Raw genomic sequence first — 22,555 nt, forward strand, 5'->3', positions numbered from 1 at the left:
TAATAACTCATGCAAATGGGAGGGCTCGCGAGACAAAGAGAGGTCAGGCCAGCGGCTCGGGGATCCCTGCCGACAAACAGTATTAGATGTAAAATGTGTACCTTTGACAAAAGTATTAATATAGTGCTTTTGATTTTTTTTCCTCCTGATGAAAAGTGAAAAGTAGTAATTGGGGAGTGACAGAGGAAAATGGAGTTTTGAACCAAAAGGCAAAGTTCGCGGATGAAAAAACCCAACCCAGTTAGCTGCTTACGAGGAATTGAAGTGAGAGGCGTTTGCTCTTCCATCTCCTTCAACAGCCTTTGGATTGGCTCTGCTTAGATCTGTGTAGAAAGCAGAGAAATCGACACGCCACGTGTAGGCGATGCTTAATCATTTGTAATAGTCATATTTGCCCTGACACGTAATTTGCTACATCAAGCCGTTTTTTTTTTCTTGCTCACTAGTATTCCACAGCTCAGCCTTTGCTTTATAAAACATTTAATAGTTTGCTTTAAACACATCAACATGCTGATCTACGATTGCCCTTTGCGTGCCGCCTGGAGGAAAGGCACGCCTCTCCTCCCGCGGCGGCTGGCGCGGCTTCGGGGTGGGCTGGACGGGGTCCTGAGGTCTGCGTTCTCTGTCTTGTGCGAGCAGCCACGCCGTGCATCAAGGCCATCAGTCCCAGTGAAGGCTGGACCACGGGGGGCGCCACCGTGATCATAATCGGAGACAACTTCTTTGACGGCCTTCAAGTTGTGTTTGGAACCATGTTGGTGTGGAGCGAGGTAAGCCTGCACGGCCCCGGCGCCCCGAGCTGTGGCTGCGTTCACGGCCGCCCTGGACGAGCTGCCGAGAGCTTGAGGGCACGAGGCCCTTTCCCCCGCCCCAGGTCCTCACCTCTGGCTGGGGCTCCTCCCGGGTGCAGGTACAGAGCCTCCCCACCCCCAGCCCCATGCCCCTGGCTTTAGCAGCTGCTACAGGAGGCCCTCCAGGCTCCTGGAACAGTTAGCGCTGGAGTTCCCAGGGAAGTTCACCGAGACATATGGTGGCAATTTTCCTGTGAATGATGCCCTCTGGCCTTTCCTGCCAACGAAACCCCAGGATCGTTTGCAGATATTTTCTTAAAGAACACGGTAGGTCCCGAGCCTGGGTGCCAGCTAGGAGGGAGCATTCCGGGCCGATGGTCCAATTTGTGCTCATTTGGGTAATTATCTCCAACTGGCGAGTGTCCGCCTCCCCGGCCAGCGTGGCTGAACGCTGTCCGCCGTGTGTGGTTTTGCAGCTGATAACGCCCCACGCCATCCGAGTGCAGACCCCACCGCGGCACATTCCTGGAGTCGTGGAAGTCACCCTTTCCTACAAATCCAAACAGTTCTGCAAAGGTGCTCCCGGGCGCTTCGTCTACACCGGTGAGTCCACGTTCCATGCCTTCTCCCCAGCAGGGCACCTTGGGGCCGCCCGGGGGGGCGTTCACGTGGGTGCACGCTCTGCCCGTCTGCGTCTGGGATGGGCCCAGTGCTGTGGACAGGTGCAGCCCCCGAGGCCGTGTGACCACGGCTGGGTACCTCCCTGGTTACCTGTGGGGTGGGGGAGTTTAACAGCAGTGTCCACGGCTCTCTCCTCCGTATCTGTGTCGTCACACAGCAGACCTCTGCCCGAGTTGTCACCTTGTCCGGTTTCACTGGCTGAGGCTGAGGGGAGGCCACAGGCCAAGGCACGTGCCCAGGAGTGGAGAGGCCGCTACTGTAGTCCTGGTCTCTCGTGCTCTGCCCCGGGGTCTTGAACGCTGCACAGGGGTCCTGCGTTCCTGGGGGCAGGCCAGCTCACCTCTGCAGCCCCACGTGCCTCTTGTCACGGGAGGGCCTAATTAGCATGGCGTGGTGGAGATGGCCACTGAGAAACGCCATAAATAGATGGATGTGAGGCGTGTCTGCATTTTGGTTTTCAGTCTTGGCCAGGTCCAAAGGCTGCAGTGTTTAAGAAAGGTCTTTAAGTCTGGCAGCGTGCGCTGGACCCTGGTGACCATGAGGGGCGAGTTGAGCACCTGTGGTCCTAGGCGCTCGTACAGTGGGCGGGTCTGTGAGGGCCCGGGCGGGAGTCCCGCTGGGGGCATCAGCTCGGACTCCTACCCCGTCACCACCCAGGTCTGGTCTCCCTCTGGGAGGTGGTCGTGTCCTGTGTCCAGCCAGTAGATGACGTCGTGGGAGCCAGGTCCCTTCTCCCTTGGGGTGCAGAGAGGCAGTGGAGGGTCTCGGCCGTGGCCTTTTCCAGGAAGGACTTGAAGGAGTGTGACAGGCACACGTAAATCCCACCACTGCTCACTTCCAGGGTGGCCCACGTCACTGCAGGGGTGTGTCTGGGCTGCGTCCTTCGGGGTCAGGCAGGTGAGGTGGAACCTGGCCCACCCGTGGAACCAGCAGAGGGGAAGCGGGAGTGGCAGAGGGACCACGGGCAGGTGGGCGTGGCCCTCTCCTGTGGCCCGGATGCTCTTGGCTTCCTTGTAAGATTCCGAAGTTGAGGGCGTTCAGCTCCCTCAGATTTTTTTTTTTTTTTGACAGGCAGAGTGGATAGTGAGAGAGAGAGAGACAGAGAGAAAAGTTTTCCTTTTGCCGTTGGTTCACCCTCCAATGGCTGCTGCGGCTGGCGCACGGCGCTGATCCGAAGCCAGGAGCCAGGTGCTTCTCCTGGTCTCCCATGGGGTGCAAGGCCCAAGCACTTGGGCCATCCTCCACTGCCTTCCTGGGCCACAGCAGAGAGCTGGCCTGGAAGAGGGGCAACCGGGACAGAATCCGGCGCCCCAACCGGGACTAGAACCTGGTGTGCCGGCGCCGCAAGGCGGAGGATTAGCCTGTTAAGCCACGGCACAGGCCAAAGTTGGGGCGACTTTTCCAGCCCACGTGCAGCGAGCGGGCCTGGACTTAGGCTGGTTCAGCGGAGAGGGGTGCAGTGGCAGGAAGCATGCCGGCAGGCATCACGTGGTCACTTCCGGCGTGGTCGTCAGGAGCAGAAGCTCAGCAGCTCTGTGCTGGAGCTGGAAGTGACTGTTCAGGACACGCGCTCCCAGGTGAGGCTCGGATGGGGGGCAGGTGTGGCACAGGTGTCTTTATTCACAACATTCGTTTATTTATTTCAAAGGGAGCATTAGAGAAGAGAGAGCTGTTTGAAATGGCTGCAACAGCCAGGGCCGGGCACCTAGAACTCCATGTAGGTCTCCCATGTGGATGCAGGCCCCAAGCACTTGGCCCATCTGCTGCTTTCCCAGGTGCATTAGGAGGGAGCTGGATCAGAAGTGGAGTGGCTGGGACTTGAACCAGTGCCCATGAGGGATGCCAGAGTCACAGGCAGCAGCTTAACTGCTGGCCCCGTATGTATCTTTTTTGGCTTAAGGTGTTTTTGTGGTATGATGGCCTCCTGGGATGTGGGTACCCCTGTTGTACCTCGGGGAGCTTCTGTAGACTTCAACACAGAAGTGCTTTTGCTGAGTAGAGTGTCGCTTCTGTGGGCAACAGGTCTCTGGGAGAGGCAGGAAGTGGAGCCCCTCGTGGGGTCTCTCTGGCAATGCGGCAGATAAAGCCACACGTGTACTCAACACGCCTCCGCATGCCATGTGCCACTGTGGGTGCCATGCGTGTCTGCATGTCTGCCCTACCCCCTTGGGTCTGCAGAGTACTCGCTGCTGAGACCCGGCGGCCCGGTGGGTTCTGCATGCTGCTCGGGGCTGGGGCTCCTGGGCATGTGGCTGTGTGCATGTGTGGCTCCTGACTCCTACAAGGCCCAGTTTCCCCTTGGCTGGGCCTCCTGAGGCTTTGATGAGGGTCTGGGAGAACCAACAGCCCACAGGTGGCAGGCCCTCCGTGGACAGTAGAGTGGCTACACGTGGTGGAGGTGTCTGTGGGACACCTGCCCACATCCTGAGCCCCGCACTGGCTCCCGTGGTGCAGCAGACACACGTCAGGGCTGGGTGTTCCGTGTGGATTCCGATGTCGGCTGTGGGGCCTGGGTTTGGTTCACGGCTGCAGGGTGCGTGCGTGTCCTCACGTGGCAGGACGAGCTGTGGTCTGCTTGACCGTGCACGGTAGATCACCTGTTCTCCACTCGGAACGTGGCCCATCCTGGCTGCATCCTTCAGCCTGTGCTGTCCACAGATCCGTTCCTGAGCCCCGATCTTGGCCTGCGAGCCTTTCCACTGGGAAGCCTGCACAGCTGTGCTAAGAGTGGAGACCGTTTTTGGTTTGTTTTGTTTGTGAGAACTGAGAGGCCCCGCCTTGCCTGTCATCTGGGGCCACTGTGCCCAGGGCTGCAGAGAAGGCCCTGAGCTGAGTGTTTGTAAACGTGGGCGGCTGGGAAGGGAAAATGAGCTCGGGTGGGAGGAGCCGCCTGCCACTGGCTGCCGGGTGTCACATGCACAGGCCACGGCCCCAGTTCCCGGCTTGCCGAGGCCCTGTTCTCGCCACTCCAGGGCTGGGGGAGCGTGGTGGGTGGGGAGCGCTCTCTGCAGACCCTTGCGCCCGGCCGAGTGGTGTGCCTTCCTAGGTTAGAGACATCCTGGCCCCCAAGAGAAGCGTTATGCCCCTGAGTCGGTTACAGCCACGTGGGCCTGCCCTACTGCAGTGGCCATGGTGTCCACTCTCAGACCAACTGGGCCTCTTGGCTCACAAGTTCAAGGTCCAGCTGCCCAAGGCTTTGGGGTCTCCTCCACCCAGACCCTCTCCCATGAATGGGCATTTTCAATGGAGCTGTTTTGCGAGCTCAGCCATTCCTGGCGGGAGGCTAATTTATGCCCCCCCATCATTAACAGGAATATACATTTCAAACGTGCTGTGTGCGCTCAGGGAGCAGAGGAAAGGTGGGGTCAGAGCCTGTCTGACCTGGAAGCTTCTGTCTGATTTGCATCGCCCCGAAATTGGCGGGGACAACGAGGTAATCACCGGGAATTGCACTCCCGCTGAAAGCTGAGCCGGACCCTCTGAATGCCACGGCTCGGGCGCCGGCCCCCCGAGCGTCTGGTTCCCATCAGTGTCCCCAGCCCCAGAGGCTGCTGGGACACCCTCACGTTTAACCTTGCCGGCGTGAGGCCAGTGCGGGGCAGCTAGGCCCGGGATAATGAACCTGGGCTCAGAGGAGGGGGCCGCCCACCCAGAGGCTGGGAGGGCTTTGCAGAGGCCCAAATGATCTGTTTACGGTGATCTGAGAAACTCCAGGCTGCTCGGGACCAGACCCTATCAGTCAACCCCGAGTGGGCGCTCGGCCCACGCCCACCCGCAGGGGCAGGGGCAGGCAGGCCAAGCCCCGTCCGCCCAAGCCCCTTGCCTGCTGCTCCCAACTGCTCTGAGGACACAATTACCTTGGGAGGCTGTGGCAGTTCAGTTGATTAGCACGGTGAATTAAAAGAACGAGTCACAGATGACATGTCCAGCGCCTCCACACCCGTTCTTTGTATCCCCACTGTGCCTCACCCCTGTTGTAAGAAGGTCAGAAATTAGAGAGAGAGAACAGTTTTCAAGCAGCGAGCACTTAGGAGCAGAATTAACAGTCACTCTGTATGTAATTGCCAGTTAATGGCGAGTTGCCTTCTAGACTCCAAATGCAATATAAACTGGCGGGCACCTCGGATTACATTAATGAGATATTTGCTGCATTTAAAAGTGAATAGTGCAAATTAATAACTGAGTGCAAGCTTGTTTTAATATTTGTCTAATAATGTCCCATTTGCTTGTTTAATAATAATTAAAATAGTGTTGGAACGTCCTACCTGAGGAACTCAGTCTGTGCATTTGTAATTTCACCCGGAGAAACACATCAAATTGTTAAGAGTAATAAAAGGAATTATTTCTTAATTGGAATATAAGCATTATGGTGTTATTTGATTAAGACAGATTGGAATTTGCATGCTCCTAATTGAAGTGAAGTTATCGCCAAAACTACTTATACAGGCGTGTTTTCACGTGTGTGGAGCGTAACGGCACCAGCATGCGTGTTGCTGCCTTCCGAAAACGCCCAGGTTGGCGGAGCGACTTAGGAGGCAGCAGCCTGGATGCCGGGGACTCGGGTCGCGGGGGGCCGTTCCTGCCGTCCTCCGTCCCCAAGTGTTTGGGTGGCCCGTCCCCACGCAGATTTCTGAGCACTCAGCCTGTGCCTGGGACCGCCTGAACCCAGTCACCAGACGCGGTGTGGGCAGCGTGCCGGGCGGGCCCAGTAGGTGCTCACGGCCGAAGACCTGGCCAGGCCCAGGCCTGCCGTGCATCCCCACCCCCGGGGCAGGAGCGGGAGATGAGCATCCAGCGTCAGGCCTAGGAGACCCTCCCTTGGCCTGCAATCGCTGAAGGCTTGTGCTCTTCTCTGATACAGCATTGAAGTTTTCCTTAGGAAGACTGTGTGTGCCTTGAACCTCAGCTGGGGGCGCAGGGCTGGGGTGATGCTGCCCACCCCGCGCGCCGTGCAGTCCCCACTTCACTGCGTGTTTCTGCAGCAGGTTGAAGGTGTGTGTGTGTGTGTGTGTGCACATGTGTGTGTAAGCGTGCAGACTCTGGTCCATCAACACTGTGGAGTTGGAAGTGCCCATGGCCACAGCCACCCCCGCCAGCCACCTCCCCGGCCATGCGCCTCAGACAAATCGCTTGTGTCTGCGGAGCAAATGACGCTTAATTGCCACCCACAAATCATACGACTTTTACTATGCCACCCTAAACGCTGATACCGCCCTCAAATGTAAACTACCCGACGATCTCCACGGTGAGCCTTTAACTCAGACGCGACGCAGGGAGAAACGCACGCTCCAGGAGTCCGCGGAGGCTCAGCCCGGTGCACCATGGGAGGGACTGCCTCTGTCTCTGGAGGCCCCACCTGTGGCCCCACTGGTTGCCCTCATCCAGACTGGACATCTTCAGGGTGTCCAGGAACTCTGCTTCCTTCCCTCGGTCAGCCCTGGTGATCCCCTGGAGGATGGGTGCCTGTGGCCGCCTTGGTTTTCCATCCGGTTACTCAGGTGGAGAACAGCACAGGGCCTGCGTTCTCAGCTCAGGCTGTCCCCAGGCCTGCCCCGACGTGGGGTCTTGTCACGTGTGACTCAGACGAGACCAGTGATGCACAGTGGGGTAAGCCACTCTCGGTTTCAATCCAGGCTACTCTGCTGTTGATCTAGCTTCCTGCTGATGCATCTTGGGATGCAGTGAGCGATGCTCAAGTGCCGGGGCCCCTGCCACCCGTGTGGGAGACTAGGGAAGGAGTTCCAGGCTCCTGGATTCTGTCTGGCCCGGCCTGGGCTGTTGAAGGCATTTGGGGAGTGAACCAGTAGATGGAAAAATCAATCAGTCAATCATCAACCGATCGATCGATCTCTGTCTCTGTTGCCCTGCCTTTGAAGTAGAGGAAGATAGTAAATAAGCATTTAAAACAACAGTTTTTCCTCCCAGCCTGTCCTCTCCTTTGCTTTTGTCATCTGTCCCAGTGCGGATGGCAGAGGGTGGGCATTCTCACAGCGGCCGGGTGACCGGCGTCCCACCTCAGCCCCTTCACCTGGGCGTGGACACCAGTTGCCCTCTGGGCCCTTGAGGCAGAGCCACAAAGCGCGGGCAGGCAGGTGGGTGGGCGGGCACGCCTTGAGCCCCGCCCCCAGCAGCCTCGTGGGGTGACATCAAACCCAGTGTCGCCGGGCTGACCTGCAGGCGGGCCTGGTGGGCGCTGGAGGGAGGTTCGGGGATGTCCCTGTTAGGTGTGCTGCCATGCGGGCTACCGGGGTCACCGCTGTCCCCTCTTTCTTGTCTCGAAGGAGGCCGGGAGAGAGACACCGTCTGTGCTGTTGCACAAGTAGACTATTTGTCCTAATCAGTGACACCATTTACCAGAATTGCTTAAAATGAACTATACCTCATACAGAAATCGCACATTTAGAGAGTTCCATTCATCATCTGAAAATTGAGAGCCAGTAAACTTTCCTGCCCCTCCAGTGGGATCATAGGCATGCATCAAAATGTTAAAAATGATTGGTGAGAGGGAGCTGTCACCCATTTATCAAGGAAAAGAACATTATTTGCTAATTTCCCAACCAGGCTGGTGACAGGGTGCTTCGTCTTTAGACCCGCGGTGACCAGCCTGCCCTTTTTGTTATTAGTACAAGTCAAGTGCTTTTGGGCTGTTGCTAACAAGACACATTTGTCTGTCATCAGAGGGGGCTTTGGTCGCTTTCCAAGTGCCCGTGACCGGGTCCGCTCCCTGCACCCCGATTGGCTGTGCTGTCGGGGCCGCGCTCACCCCGAGGAGGACCGGGCTGATAAATCGCGAAGTTTCCGTGTCAAGGTGAAGGTATCGACTCCTCAGCGCCAAACTGACAAAACGTAGCCGGGTGCGGACGGCCATTCATCTTGCCCAAAGGACAAAAGGGTCATCCGGGTTTCCCTTAGTAATTGTCGGGATGTGGACAGCAGGGGCAGACTGGGCCCTCTCCTGGGCTCGGCCCAGCCCGTTGGAGGCAGGGACCCCCGCCTCCCCCACCCACCTGTGTTGCCGGGGGACCACCAGGAAGGGCGTCCTGGGACAGGCAGTGGACACTGTGTTGAGTTCCCGAGGGGTCAGGATGCACTTGAAGGAAGGGAGGAGCGGGGCGGCCAGGGGCAGGTGCACAGGTCAGCGGTCATGGAGACCATGGCGCAGTGCGGGGTCCGGCCACAGGACACTCAGTGAGGGGCAAGGGTGCGGGCAGAGCCGCCGGCCGCCATGCAGCTCCTTCCACCCACAAGGAGACGAGCGCTCGGTTCCTGGGAAAGTTTGTGGGAACGGAATTAAAGGCTAAGTTTGTTTTGGTGCAGGCGTTGGTGAGCTCTGAGCACACAAGGGATATTCAGCAAATCCACAGAAAACATGAACCATGGACCGTTACGCATGGGTTTCCTTTTTTTTCTTTTTCTTTCTTTCTTTCTTTCTTTTTTTTTTTTTTTTTTGCACCAAAACAAGCTGGTCTTGTGCTCTTACTTTCCTGTGCGGTCCCAGCGCAGAGGGACAGCCCTGCTCTCCCTCCCTGGCTGACCCGTCATTGGCACTGCAGGCCTTCCCATCTGGCCCCACGACAGCCCGTGGCTGGAGGGCACCGAGGGGCGTGTTTGGCTGTGGCGTGTGCTGTGCCGATGTGGCCGGGGAGGCTGCTGGAGTTGAGGCCTCCCAGGCCTTCCTTTGAAGACCACACACTGGCTTGGGGTTCAGCCTCAGATCCCCAGGACATAGCCTGAGAAAAAACACTTTGCAAGGGGTATGTGAGTCTGCTTCGTTTGTTGGCAAAATCGCAGGACTAAGATCTTTCTCCTCTCAGAACCGTTTTCAGTCAGCAGAGCAGCGGAAGGGGAGGTTTTAGTGATGTGGGCTGTGGGCTGTCCTGGGGACACGGAGGTCCTCCAGGGCTGCGAGTGGCCAGATGGAGCCACTGGGTCCCTCCAGGGGCACCCATACACGTGGGATGGCACGTGTGTGCACGGAGGAAGACATCACAGGTCATGTGTGTGTGCACGGAGGAAGCATCCCAGAACACGTGTGTGTGTGTGTGTATGGAGGAAGCATCCCAGGACACGTGTGTGTATGGAGGAAGCATCCCAGGACACATGTGTGTGCATGAGGAAGACATCCCAGGTCATGTGTGTGTGCATGGAGGAAGCATCCCAGGACACGTGTGTGTGTGTGTGCACGGAGGAAGGCATCACAGGGCACATGTGTGTGTGTATGGAGGAAGCATCCCAGGACACATGTGTGTATGGAGGAAGCATCCCAGGACATGTGTGTGTATGGAGGAAGCATCCCAGGACACGTGTGTGTGTATGGAGGAAGCATCACAGGGTACGTGTGTGTGTGTGTGTGTGTGGAGGAAGCATCACAGGTCACGTGTGTGTGTGTATGTGTGGAGGAAGCATCACAGGGCACGTGTGTGTGTGTGGAGGAAGCATCACAGGGCACGTGTGTGTGTGTGCATGGAGGAATAATCACAGGGCACGTGTGTGTGTGTGTGTGTGGAGGAAGCATCACAGGTCACGTGTGTGTGTGTGTGTAGGAAGCATCACAGGGCACGTGTGTGTGTGTGTATGGAGGAAGCATCCCAGGACACGTGTGTGTGTGTGTATGTGGAGGAAGCATCACAGGGCACGTGTGTGTGTGTATGTGGAGGAAGCATCACAGGGCACGTGTGTGTGTGTGTGTATGTGGAGGAAGCATCACAGGGCACGTGTGTGTGTATGGAGGAAGCATCACAGGACACGTGTGTGTGTGTATGGAGGAAGCATCCCAGGTCATGTGTGTGTGTGTGTGTGCACGGAGGAGGCATCCCAGGTCATGTGTGTATGCATAGAGGAAGCATCCCAGGACACGTGTGTGTGTGTGGAGGAAGCATCCCAGGACACGTGTGTGTGTGTGGAGGAAGCATCACAGGGCACGTGTGTGTGTGTGTGTGTGGAGGAAGCATCACAGGGCACGTGTGTGTGTGTGTGTGTATGTGGAGGAAGCATCACAGGGCACGTGTGCGTGTGTGGAGGAAGCATCCCAGGACACGTGTGTGTGTGTATGGAGGAAGCATCCCAGGCATGTTACGTTCTAAACACAGGGACTCACAGACAGTGGGGAGGGCGGTGCCTTCCAGGTGCAGCCTGGGCCTCCCTTCCCCTGCTCTCCGGCCCCTTCCTCTTCTTGCCCCCCAGAGGTTTCCCTTTGGGCCTTCCTGGGTGGAAACCTCACTTCCCTGCAGGTAGCTCAGCTCTCTCTCGGCCCGGCACCCCAGGGTGGCCTCCGGGGACCCCTGAGAAGCCGGCAGGCAGGAGCACTGGGGGAGTGGACCCAGGGAGTCCGTTCTTCCAGTCTGCCTCTGTCTCTTCAGCCGCCTCCTTCTAGAAGTTTCTCACCCCAGCCTCCCCTTCTGCCCCTAGTGGGGAGGGGGCTGTGGCCTGTGACTCCGCAGATCCTCGTGCCCGACGCTGGTGCCCGAGTGATGGCGTTGCGTTCGTTCCTGGCTTGGGCTGCCAGCGTGGTGGTTTCTCTGCTGGGCTTCTCTCCAGTCCATGTGCCTGGGCATCTCAGGTCTGTTGGCACCGAGCTTCCCAACAGGTACCCACGCCAGGAGTCACGGCCTTCAGGATGGGGGTGTTGTCAGTGACTCTTACACTGCTCCTGGCCTGAGACTGTAGGTTTGTCTTACGGGCTCATCATGGGTGACAACACAATTGTTCAAAAGTTAGCTTAGTTTGGATACCGGGAGCGTGAGATAATGGTTTCGCTGCTGGACACGCGGGAGGCCGTGGGGCTGCAGCCTGCCCGCCTGCCCACAGGGACCCACATGCTGTCTTCCTGTGTGCTGGACACGTGGGAGGCCGAGGGGCTGTAGCCTGCCCGCCTGCCCGCCTGCCCACAGGGACCCATGTGCTGTCTTCCTGTGTGCTGGACACGCGGGAGGCGGTGGGGCTGTAGCCTGCCCGCCTGTCCACAGGGACCCATGTGCTGCCTTCCTGTGTGCTGGACACGCGGGAGGCTGTGGGGCTGTAGCCCCCCCGCAGGGACCCATGTGCTGCCTTCCTGTGTGCTGGACATGCAGGAGGCTGTGGGGCTGCAGCCACCCCCCATCCTCCCGCCCCCCCCCCCCCCCCCAGGGACCCACATGCTGCCTTCCTGTGTGCTGGACACGCGGGAGGCGGTGGGGCTGCAGCCTGTCCGCCTGTCCACAGGGACCCACACGCTGCCTTCCTGTGTGCTGGACATGCGGGAGGCCGTGGGGCTATAGCCCCCCCGCAGGGACCCATGTGCTGCCTTCCTGTGTGCTGGACATGCGGGAGGCCGTGGGGCTGTAGCCCCCCCGCAGGGACCCATGTGCTGCCTTCCTGTGTGCTGGACATGCGGGAGGCCATGGGGCTGTAGCCCCCCCTCCCGCCCCCCCACAGGGAGCCACCCACTGCCTTCCTGTGTGCTGGACATGCGGGAGGCCGTGGGGCTGTAGCCCCCCCTCCCGCCCCCCCACAGGGAGCCACCCACTGCCTTCCTGTGTGCTGGACATGCGGGGGGCCATGGGGCTGCAGCCCCCCCCATCCTCCCGCCCCCCCACAGGGACCCACGTGCTGCCTTCCTGTGTGCTGGACACACGGGGGGCCGTGGGGCTGCAGCCACCCCCCATCCTCCTGCCCACAGGGACCCACCCACTGCCTTCCTGTGTGCTGGACACGTGGGGGGCCGTGGGGCTGCAGCCTGTCCGCCTGTCCACAGGGACCCACACGCTGCCTTCCTGTGTGCTGGACACGCGGGAGGCCGTGGGGCTGTAGCCCCCCCTCCCGCCCCCCCACAGGGACCCACGTGCTGCCTTCCTGTGTGCTGGACACGCGGGGGGCCGTGGGGCTGCAGCCCCCCCCTCCATCCTCCCGCCCACAGGGACCCACCCACTGCCTTCCTGTGTGTGCAGCCCCAGTCAGGCTCCACGTGGTCTTCATCCTGGCACCGGGCCGGCAAGCACCTGCCACGTGCCAAGCCTGCATCCACGGGTGGGCTGCATGCCCTCTTCTCCCCGTCCCCAGTTCCTCAGCGTCTGTCCTCCTTGCCCGTGTGCCTGGGAAATACCTGGAACGGGCTCGGCGTGAGCACAGGGTCTCGTCTCAGACATGCACTGGGAGGTTGACGCTTACCGTCCACGTGGTCTGGAATTTGTCCAGGGCTCCCATCAGCCAGTGGCTGCCTGGTGCCTGTCTGGGCTCGGTCCTCAGCTGTGGGCACTGTGGGTGATTCGGAGAGGGAGGGAAACCATCCAGGTCTCGTGGGCACTCATGGGTGGGCTCTGGAGTGGGTGACGTGTTCTTGCCCACTCGGCGTGGGCCTCTCACCAAGGAAAGCAGCTCTGTGTCCAAGCTGGCAGCCTAGTGCCCGGTATCGGGACAGCGCTTGGCAAACGGCTGGTGCCTGGGCCCCGTCGACAGTCCTGCCCACTCCAGAGCCTGTAGGGACAAACAGGATACAGAGAAGAAGCTAAGGGAGCGGTCGTCATGGAGCAAGTGCTGAGCCCTAGAGGAGGACAGACGTGATGCCTGGGCACGCCTGGCACGAGAGCCCTGGAGAGCCGGCATAGGGTGGCCACGGAGGCCACAATGCTGGGGTTGGCTCGAGGACTGTGCTCCGGGGATCCTGTCTCGGCTTTGTCTGCCAGTGCCATCCCTGTCTTCTTTATAGCCGGGAAACCCGGAAGCCATCCGCAGGGTACCGGTGTTGGGAAGCCTCGGTGCGGCTGCTCGCTGGAAGCTGTGCCGGGCTGGCTTCCTTGCTGCCCGCTCCAGTGTGCGTACCCAGTCTCCACAACCACAGGGCCCCGGGGTGGTGGGACATGGCAGGAAAAGATCGCTCGTCTGGGTGCTGAGGGAATCTCACTTCCATGTGTGAGGAGCCTTGGAAAGTTCGTGGGACGTGTGGGCATTTGAAAACTGTTTTGTGTCAAAGTAAAGTTATTTAATTCCATTTTCCATGGACTATGTGATGTGCCTTGTCTTTTTTTTTTAAGATTTATTTATTTATTTGAAAGTCAATTACACGGAAGGAGAAGCGGGGGGGGGGTCTTCCATCTTCTGGTTCACTCCCCAGTTTGCCACAAAGGCTGGAGCTGAGCCAATCCAAAGCCAGGAGCCAGGAGCCCAAGGAATTTCCCAGGCCACAGCAGAGAGCTGGATCGGGAGTGCAGCAGCCGGGTCTCGAACTGGTACCCATATGGGATGCCAGTACTGCAGGTGGCAGCTTTATCTGCTGCGCCACAGCTCCAACCCCCCTTGTCTGTTCTAATTCAGACTAGAATAGTTTGGCTTAAAATGTTTGATTTTTTGTTCAGGTGTAGTTTACATACCATAATATTCACCCGTTCAAAACCTGCAGTGAATAACTGTCAGCGAGGGAAACGCCTTCTGGGAAGTGCATTGTGTGACACGGCCATGGCCTCCCGGGCAGGGTGGCCTCCCGGGCAGGGGCACTTGCAGCCCAGCGGCACCTGGAGGTTAGCATGTGGCCGTGACTGGGGGTTCCCAGTTGGGAGCACGTTCGTGACAGGTGAGAGCCCCGTCCTCCTCCTCATGCTGCTGCACCCCTAGCTGTCGGCTCGTCCACTTCCCGTCTCCGTGGATTCTCTTGCTGTAGACATTTCTTTATTTTTTTTCTTAAGATTTTATTTCTCTATGTGAGAGGTAGAGTTATAGACAGGGTGAGGGAGAAAGGTCTTCCATCCATTGGTTCCCTCCCCAAATGGCTGCAACAGCTGGAGCTGAGCTGATCCGAAGCCAGGAGCTTCCTCCTGGTCTCCCACGCGGGTGCAGGGGCCCAAGCACTTGGACCATCTTCTACTGCTTTCCCAGGCCATAGCAGAGGGCTGGGTCGGAAGTGGAGTAGCCGGGACTAGAATAGGCGCCCATATGGAATGCCGGCAAGCAGAGGATTAACCTGTGCCATAGTGCCAGTCCTTTTTTTTTTTTTTCTTTTTTCAAAAAGCATTTATTTATTAGAAAAGCAGAGTTACACAGAGAGGGAGAGAGTGTCCATCCACTGGTTCACCCCGCAATGGCTGCAATGGCCAGAGCTGGGCCAAAGCCAGGAGCGTCCTCTGGGTCTCACGTTGGTGGCAGCAGCCCAAGCGCTTGGGTCATCTTCTGCTTTTCCAGGCCATTAACAGGGAGCTGGGTTGGAAGAGGAGCAGCCAGGACTCAAACCGGTGGCCATACAGGCTGCTGGTGTTGCGGATGGTGGCCTTACCCACTGTGCACAGCGCTGGCCCCATTTGTGGACATTTCATATAAGTGGATCGCACAGTCTGTGGCTTCTTTCCCTGGGCATAAACATCTGCAGGTTCCCCCACGTGCGGCCTGCACCCTTTGTGTGTGAGCAGTACACCGCTGTGTGGATGGACCGACGGTGTCTGCCCTCCCTCGCCTGATGGACATCTGGCTGGCGTGAGAATGAAGTTCTCGTGGGCATCAGAGAACCGCCACCTTGCTTGGCTGCTCGGCACCTAGAGTGTGGCTGTGGCGGCTGTGCCAGGTGGTGTCTTCAAGCAGCCCAGGGTGCCACTCAGCACCACACCTGCTGTGTGGCCACACTGCCTGGGGGAGGCAGGTGGTGGATGGTGACCTCCTGGGTGACTTTGCATCCCTGGGAGGAGCTCAGACGCCTGGACAAGCAGAGGGTTGGGCTCGGAAGGTGCCCCCGAGGGAGCGTGGCCAAGGGCTGCCTTTTGTCCTCGGCCATGGCGGGGTTGCATCTGGCCTAGGGTGGAGGTTGAACCTTCAGAACTGGTTTTCCCATTACCTATGTATGGAGAAGTTCTGCTGGCTTAGAGTGCGTGGCTCCATTGCGTGGACGGCCACGTTGCCCGGCCGCCCTCCTCTCTGACAACACAGGAACACTGCAGTTTTCTTTTCCTCTCTCTCTAAAATAAAAAGTCCTTATTAATCCGAAGGGAAGACAGAGAGAGCTCCTATTTGCTGATTCACCCCCCAGATGCCCACATTGGCTCCGGCTGGGCCAGGCCGGAGCTGGGAGCTCTGTCCAGGACTTCCCCATGGGTGACGGGAGCCCAGTGTCTTGGGCCATCCTCTGTTGCCTCCCAGGGTCTGCATAGTAGGAAGCTGGTGGCAGGAGCTGGAGCTGGGACCCAAACTGTGTTTTAGGATACGGGCTGCAGGTCCCCGGACAGGCGGCTCAGCCACCAGGCCAGATGTCCACCCTGTGGTTCTTCTTGTGCGGTGGAAAGGGCGACCTGAGCAGGCGTGACCTTTTTAGGTTGAGGGTGGTTTTTGCTCGTTGGCATCTCTTGTCCTCTTGCTTCCAGGCTGTCCCATGCCTAGGAGGGGTTAAAATGTCAGAGCAGCCGTGGGGTGCCAGGGCCGTGTCCCCACCCTGGAGCCTCCGCTTTGGGGCGCTCCTGTCTCCAGGCCCCAGGCCTCAGGGGCAGAAGGCCACCGAGCAGGGAGAGTGCGCGGGGCATGGCGAGGGCCCTGGTTTTCCTGGGCTGTGGGGCTGGGCTCCGCAGATGTAGTCCCGACCCGACTATAAAAGCCGTAATCCGGCGTATTCTTGGAGGTATGTAAACAGAACTGTTTGAATGCAATCCAATAGTTGTCAGCGAGGGTATTATTTTGGTAACAAGGAAGACGAGCTGTCCCCTTTTCTGCGTTCGGTGTCACATCACAATGCCGCCATGCGCTGCCAGGCGGTGCTGAATGGAATCTGGTCCCTGTGCACGAGGCCCGGCTGGGCTGTCTCTGAATGCCGCACGGCGTTCCCGGGACGCACAAGGCGGCGCCCGGTTCCAGTGAGAAGCACAGAGCGGCCTTTTCCCTATCTGCGGAAGACTCGCCGACGGAAAACGCCTGGCGGCTCGAATTCTGCAGGAGCTGGTGTCAAACGCGGGCTGACCCTGGGCCCTGTGAGCCACCCTGGCCGACATGGGGGCCCCGTGGCCCAGCACAGCCACGCCGCTCGGTCCAGGCTGGCCCCGGTTGGCCTCCTGCGTGCCCCTGGTGAGCGACGCGGGTGCTCCCTGGCCTTTGTGCTTCCGTGCACGGCACCACAATGCCCGGCTCACCCTGCCGCGTTCTGTGATTGAAATTCATTGCCAAATTTATTGAGAAATTAATGAGAAAAGCTGCAAAGTATTGACTTTGAGAGGAAAACACAACTCATCTTGAATGAGGAGGAAAATGCAGCAATAATTTAGCCACTATTGATTTGGCCCTGTCCATGTATTGATCTTCATTTTACAATATTAATTTGCACCTGCAATGGGCTGCGAAGGGAACCGATTTCATTTCGTGCCCGCGTTAATGTGCAAAGCATTAGGTTCTCTTTAGAAGCGGGGTCTTCCTCGCTGTCGTGTGGGGAAGGCGGGTTTTTTTCCCCCCTATTTTTGCTTGTTACTGAAATGGACTAAAAATTAATTTTTTTGTCGGACAAAATATGAAAGCAGAAACCCATCTAAAACGTAGCCCTCCTCTCGGCAGCCCTGGCCGCTTTTCATCCGTGCGCGGAGCCGTCAGCCGCCTGAAACTCCAGCCACCCCTCATCATCATGCCCGGATCAGTTCAAAGTTCATGAAATTTCTATGAGCATTGATCTCGCCCCATTGATTTTTTTTTGCAGCAGATCTTTGAAATTTTAATTTCCCGAGCATCTGAATTTCTTATAGATGAAATGCACTTGGAGGAGACAGTTGATGATAAAGTGGAGAACTTAGCATCATTTTAAAGCCTAAAAAAGGGAGGAAAAACAGGCGTTTGCGGACTTTGTGTAATGTTTTTAAGGTGGAGTGATGAAGGTGCTCGGGGGGGGTGAGGTATTCAGGGGGGAGCTAAATATCAATTTTGTCTTCCGTGGCCACACATTCCTAATGCAACTTTTTATACAGTCGTTTTTGAAAGAAAAGCTATCTGCAGAAACAGCAGGACAGAGAGGCATCCTTCACTGCGCAATCGTTTGCTCACAGCAGTCCTTATCACCTGGTCAAGTTCACCTAGTTACTTATCAGTGGGACATTTAATAACCTCAAGGTGATATAATTGCTATTGGCATTTTTCCCCCTTGGATTCAGCTGGTTAATGTGTAAACTACTTGTCAGCAAATAGCACTTTGTCACTGAAATCACTAACACCCTCTAGAGGAATGTCTTTGTATTGAGCAATTTAATTTTACTTTATTTAATTTTTACACATTACAACCTGTGTTCATTCAGGCACACTGACGGCTTGCAGTCTGCCGGGGCAGGTCCGGGCATCCCGGTTAGTACAATACACTGTATCTTATTTAACAGTCCCCTCCGCCTCAACTGAAGCCCGTTCTTGTCCCTTGGAAAAGGACTTGCAGATGTTCTTATTATGTAGTTATGTTGCTAATGTGGAAAACTGCCTCATTACGAGGATCTGTTTGTAGCTAGAAAATTACTGCATTATGACAAATGCATGATTGGGAAGTTACAGGAAGATGATCATTATTGAAATGAAACTGGGACTCGTTTAATAGCAGCAACCAGCAGCTGGGGTGAAGCAAATGAATGTCTTCCTGTTTTTATTGTTGGAGTCAGGTCTCGGAAGCAGGAGGAGGATCTGTGCCAAACCGAAAACTTCCCGCGCCGCGCTCGGCCGTCAGCTTCCGAGAGGGGCTGCTCCAGGTGGCTCGCCTGCTACCTGCGCGTCTCCCGCCGCGTGTCTGGGGACACAGGTGTGGCTGGGAGAGCGGTCCTCCCGGCAGTACTCACGGGCGGCGCGCGGCCAGCCGGCTGGGCTGCTCTCCAGGTCTCTCTGGCAGGGCTGGTCAGGAGGTCGGCTTCACAATTACGCTTTGTCACCGCGGCCCCTCCTTCCGGCCGCTGTCCACTCCCTGTGTGTAGGCGGGCAGCTTCCAGGCTGACCGGGGGCCCAGGGCGGTCTGTCTACTTGGATGGCAGCAGCCACAGCATCTCTCGGGGCTGCTGCTCGTGGGATGCCCTTGTGGGCAGGTTTCCTACAGCCGTCGAGTGCCCTCAGCTGAGCTCCGGCCTGTAGTAGCTGCTTAACAAATACCAGGAGAACGGCCTGGGTGGAAGATGGTTCCTTTGGCTATCTTCTTTCCAAGTGGGTTTGCTCTTTGTGGAAAACGCACGCTGGCCCTGAACCCATCTCCCAGGGTACTTAAGAGGGTTTGTGGAAAATAGAACAAAAACATAGGTTTGTTTTGGTGCGGATCAGCCTGAAGTCCAGGTGTGTGTGTGTGTGTGTGTGTATGGGGCGAGGGGTGCAGGAAGTTGATGGAAAATGTGTATTATGAAAAACAGATTTCTAATTTTTTTGCACCCAGGTGAGCTCCTTTTAATTGTACTTTTCCCATAAACTTTTTGAGGTGCCCTCATGTTTTCCAGCTTGCAGGTTTTTTTTTTCTGTTATCGCGCCCAAGGGGACTTGAACACGACCCCCTTGCTAATTGAATAAGGCTTGTGCCTTAGCGGGCTTGCTGGTCAAGCCCGACAGAATCATCGCTTGCGTTTTGGGGTGTCGGCGATTGTTTTGGAACTCGGGGCGGGGCTGGCTGACGGAGCAGGTTAAGCCATCAAAAGGAGCGGCAGGACCGGGTGTGCCACGAGAAAGAGAACCCCGCCCCCGCTGCCCGCTGCCCGCTGCCCGGCCGGCTCCCATGGCGTGGGGCTGGTGGGAGCCGCTCCGGCCCCAGCTGCAGCTCCGAGCCCGATGCCATTTTCGGCTGCCACATTAGCTCTGGCAATCCCAACTTGAACTGACATCACAGACCGTTAAAATTTTATCAATTGCGGTATGATTAATCCCCCAGTACACGGGCCTGACTTAAATATTTAGAATGCTGCTTCTGTTACGACTTTAATGCATGTAAAGTAACGAGATTAGCTCCAGTGCACTCAAACACATTTAAATATGAATCCTTCCCGCGCTGTAGGCTATTCCGGCGTGTAGGAATCAGTGCGTCGACGTGGCTGTGTCAGGCCCTATTTGTATGACCTGCGCTGGAGCCCGGCCTGCCTGCGGTAGCCGGATATCTGGCCTTCTGCAGGCCGCCTGGTGGCTTGCCTCATTTGGCGTGGACTGTGATTCCTGGCTGTTCCAGGTTCTGATTCATTCAGGTTTTATTGCTGTGTAATTTTCTTATTCTAAAATAAAAGCTCTCCAACAAAAATTACTATGCATTAGGCCGCGGTAGCCTACTCAAATGGATATTAATACAGTTTATCTCTAAAAGGACGAATAATGTATTTGAAACAGATAAAAGGCCCTCCACTAAATGAGGAATGTTAATATCTCATGGCACGGTTAATAAAGAGATATTTCACAGGGGAGGCTTGTTTTATGGCTTTGGATACAACAGCCTTGTAATCTGACGTATCTTAAATGACACAATTTCACACATACATTCATCTCTCACACGCCACGGCCCCTCTCGCAAAATCTGAATTCAGGACAAGTCTTGGGCACTAATTACTTCTGGGGGCGGGGGCTGGGCGGGACGAGGGGCGGTGGGAGCCGGCGGAGAGCCCGCAGCTCGGGGCACATCTCGAGAAATGTATTGTTTCTCTCCCCTTCAGCAGAAAATAACATTTGTTTTTGTTGTGTTTAAGGCAGAATTTAAATTAATTTAACCCAGTGACACATGTTCGGCGCCTAAGCTGTTGCTAAATAATCCCGTGGAATAAATTGCTCGGGAACCAAGTACATTAATTTACGGCTCTCCCGACGCTGACAGATGGGAGGGTGGGTGGGTGGGGGAGCCGGCAAATATTAACATAAAGCAAATTTGCTTTATTCTTCTTCATATTTCTCCCCCAGCCCCGACTCGCGCTCACCCAGGGCTCCTTCTCTAATTGTCCACGAGGTCAGTAAGCAAAATTGGGAAGAAGCTGGGAGATCAATACAAATTATCCCTGAGCAAACCAGTGCTGACAGTTTGAATTGCGGCATATGTTTACCCAAAATCAGGCAATTTATCTTAATATCAGCAAAGTAATGCAGTGCAGGTGAAAGGTCAGGCAATCTCTCCCCCTCATAATTACCCAGTTCTAAAACAGGAAAGTGGTATTGATTGGCCTGGCTGGGGGCTCCGTGACTGGACGTGCCAGCGCCTTGCCCTGGCTCGGCCCGGCTCACTCGGCGCGCGGGGCCCTGAGCCTTCTCCTTGCTGGCCTGGAGAATTTGCTGCCCGAGCCTCAGTGTGTCCTGGCCTCGCCAGGCCTGCCTGGGGTGGGGGTGGGTTCTGTGTGGTCCAGCACGTGGAAGGCTGCGGGTGCACGGACAGATGGACCACCTGCCCACGGGTCGGGCTCTGCAGGTGGCCACTGCTCTTGGAAGCGTGGGGTGGGGGCTGACAGGATAACCCCGCCCCCCGGGAGCGTGACTGCTGCCTGTCACTGCTCGGGAGCCGGCTGGGCTCCCCGTGGCCGAGGCTGGGGCAGGCTGAGGCCTGCGTCTGGCCTGGCGGCGCGGTGACCCCTCCTCTCCGCCCTAGCAGTGCGGTGCCGCCCTTGTCCTCGGAAGTCGCCGCGCTCGGGGCTGAATCGAGGGGTGCCCTGGCAGTTAGACTGCTTTAAATGTTTTTGGTCATAGAAAGATGAGTATCCGTCGCAGGGAAATGCTGCGAAATGTCCCTCCCGGAATGAGAGGCTGTGGTTATTACAAGTCATAAAGCTTCTGAAAGCTTGCATGAAAGCGTCTATCACCTGTCAGGGGCATTTGCATGAAATCAATAGCGGCCGCCCATCTATCTTTTCTGATCACCTCTCATCAGGCCGATTCATTAAGTCCGACAGTCATGGCGATTAGCTGGGAGAGAGGAGAGACCTGACACGGTGGCGGTGCACAATGGGCCACCTATTTGTTCCCCGACGGAGGAACGCAGCACTGAGCTCATCTTCGCTGGTCGCGGCCGCTCGGCAAGGGCCACCCTGCCGCCCGGCTGCGCTCCTGCCCGACACCCTAGCAGGGGCCCCGGCAGAGACATGACAAATTGTCCCCCAAGTCAGCGCTGACAGCCTCTGATGATTAATGGTCTGATTATGAAGTGGTTTTACACACATAGAATTTACATCACAGAGAGTTAGGACTTTTGCCGTGTCACAGACGCCAAGGCATTTTGAGGGGCTTTAGTATTTGCAAAGAAAAAAGAGGGCGAAATCCCAGCAAAAGCCATGTCATGTAAAATCAATACGTCGGATCAATGCTTTATTAACAAGAAAATGTCTTACTTCACATTCCTGTGTGGACCTTTGTCTCCGGGATGTATGATGGAATGTCAGATCATATTGCAGGCCTCCACTTGCGGGCGCGTACCCGGGCGTCCGCGGGAGGCGCCCGGGAAGAGCGGGGACCAATTATTTCCGAGTGCGCGTCCAGAGGCAGCCCCTACCCCTGCTCCGAGGGGTCCGGGGCCCTTTGTGCTCTGCACCCTCGGTGCACCTGCTGAGCTGGGCGGTGTCAGGCATCAGATGACTAATGAGTGACGTCCCAAATTGCGGGCGGAGTAATGAAGAGACGGCAGCGGGTCTCGTTAGTCTCCGAAAACCCCCTGATTGATGTCGGGCCACGCGCCGTGGAGTGCCGCGCAGAAAGCGGTATCCACATCACCAACTAATGCGCCCTAATAAGTATTTTCATCTTAACTCGCGTCCGCGGGCCTCGGGGCTCAGTTTTTGTTGGAGTCAGGCAGAGCCGTAATAAAACCCGATGGCTCCTTATAAAGCCTGTTAAGCACAGTGTGTGCAGTCGGACGGGGCCCGGCCATGATTCATGCACTGCACACAGTACGTGTGCACAGTTCATAGTCAAAATTACAATTTGAGGGATAAAAAGATTAATTACTATTTGTGGCCGGCAATTTTGTGAGGCTGGTGGATTGCAGCTGTGGAATGATAGTGCTGTACATCAGCTTGTAGCCAGCCATTCACAGATTATTAAAGCTTAGCAAGAGTAAGTGCTCCTCCCGCCTGGCTGGTGCTCAGGCAATATGCTAGACAAAAAAGGGCCACAGGGATAAATCTGAGGCTAGCAGTAGCTGGACATATGTCATAATTGCCAGTTTCCCATAAATCCCTGGCCGGCGTGGAAGGCAG

At 56.8% G+C, this 22,555-nt stretch overlaps 1 protein-coding gene across 10 annotated transcripts in view; it reads left to right on the forward strand.

Annotated features, from left to right (window-relative positions):
- EBF3 (EBF transcription factor 3) overlaps positions 1–22,555 on the forward strand; it is a 130,263-nt gene that overhangs the window by 95,833 nt on the left and 11,875 nt on the right. For all 10 annotated transcript variants that reach the window (XM_062214475.1, XM_062214478.1, XM_062214476.1 and 7 more), the window contains exons 9-10: positions 640–770; positions 1,268–1,394. In XM_062214475.1, the coding sequence (XP_062070459.1) occupies positions 640–770; positions 1,268–1,394 (258 nt within the window). The remainder of the gene's footprint in view (positions 1–639; positions 771–1,267; positions 1,395–22,555) is intronic.

Source organism: Lepus europaeus, chromosome 17 (assembly GCF_033115175.1).
Source record: "Lepus europaeus isolate LE1 chromosome 17, mLepTim1.pri, whole genome shotgun sequence".
NCBI classification, from domain to species: Eukaryota; Metazoa; Chordata; class Mammalia; order Lagomorpha; family Leporidae; genus Lepus; species Lepus europaeus.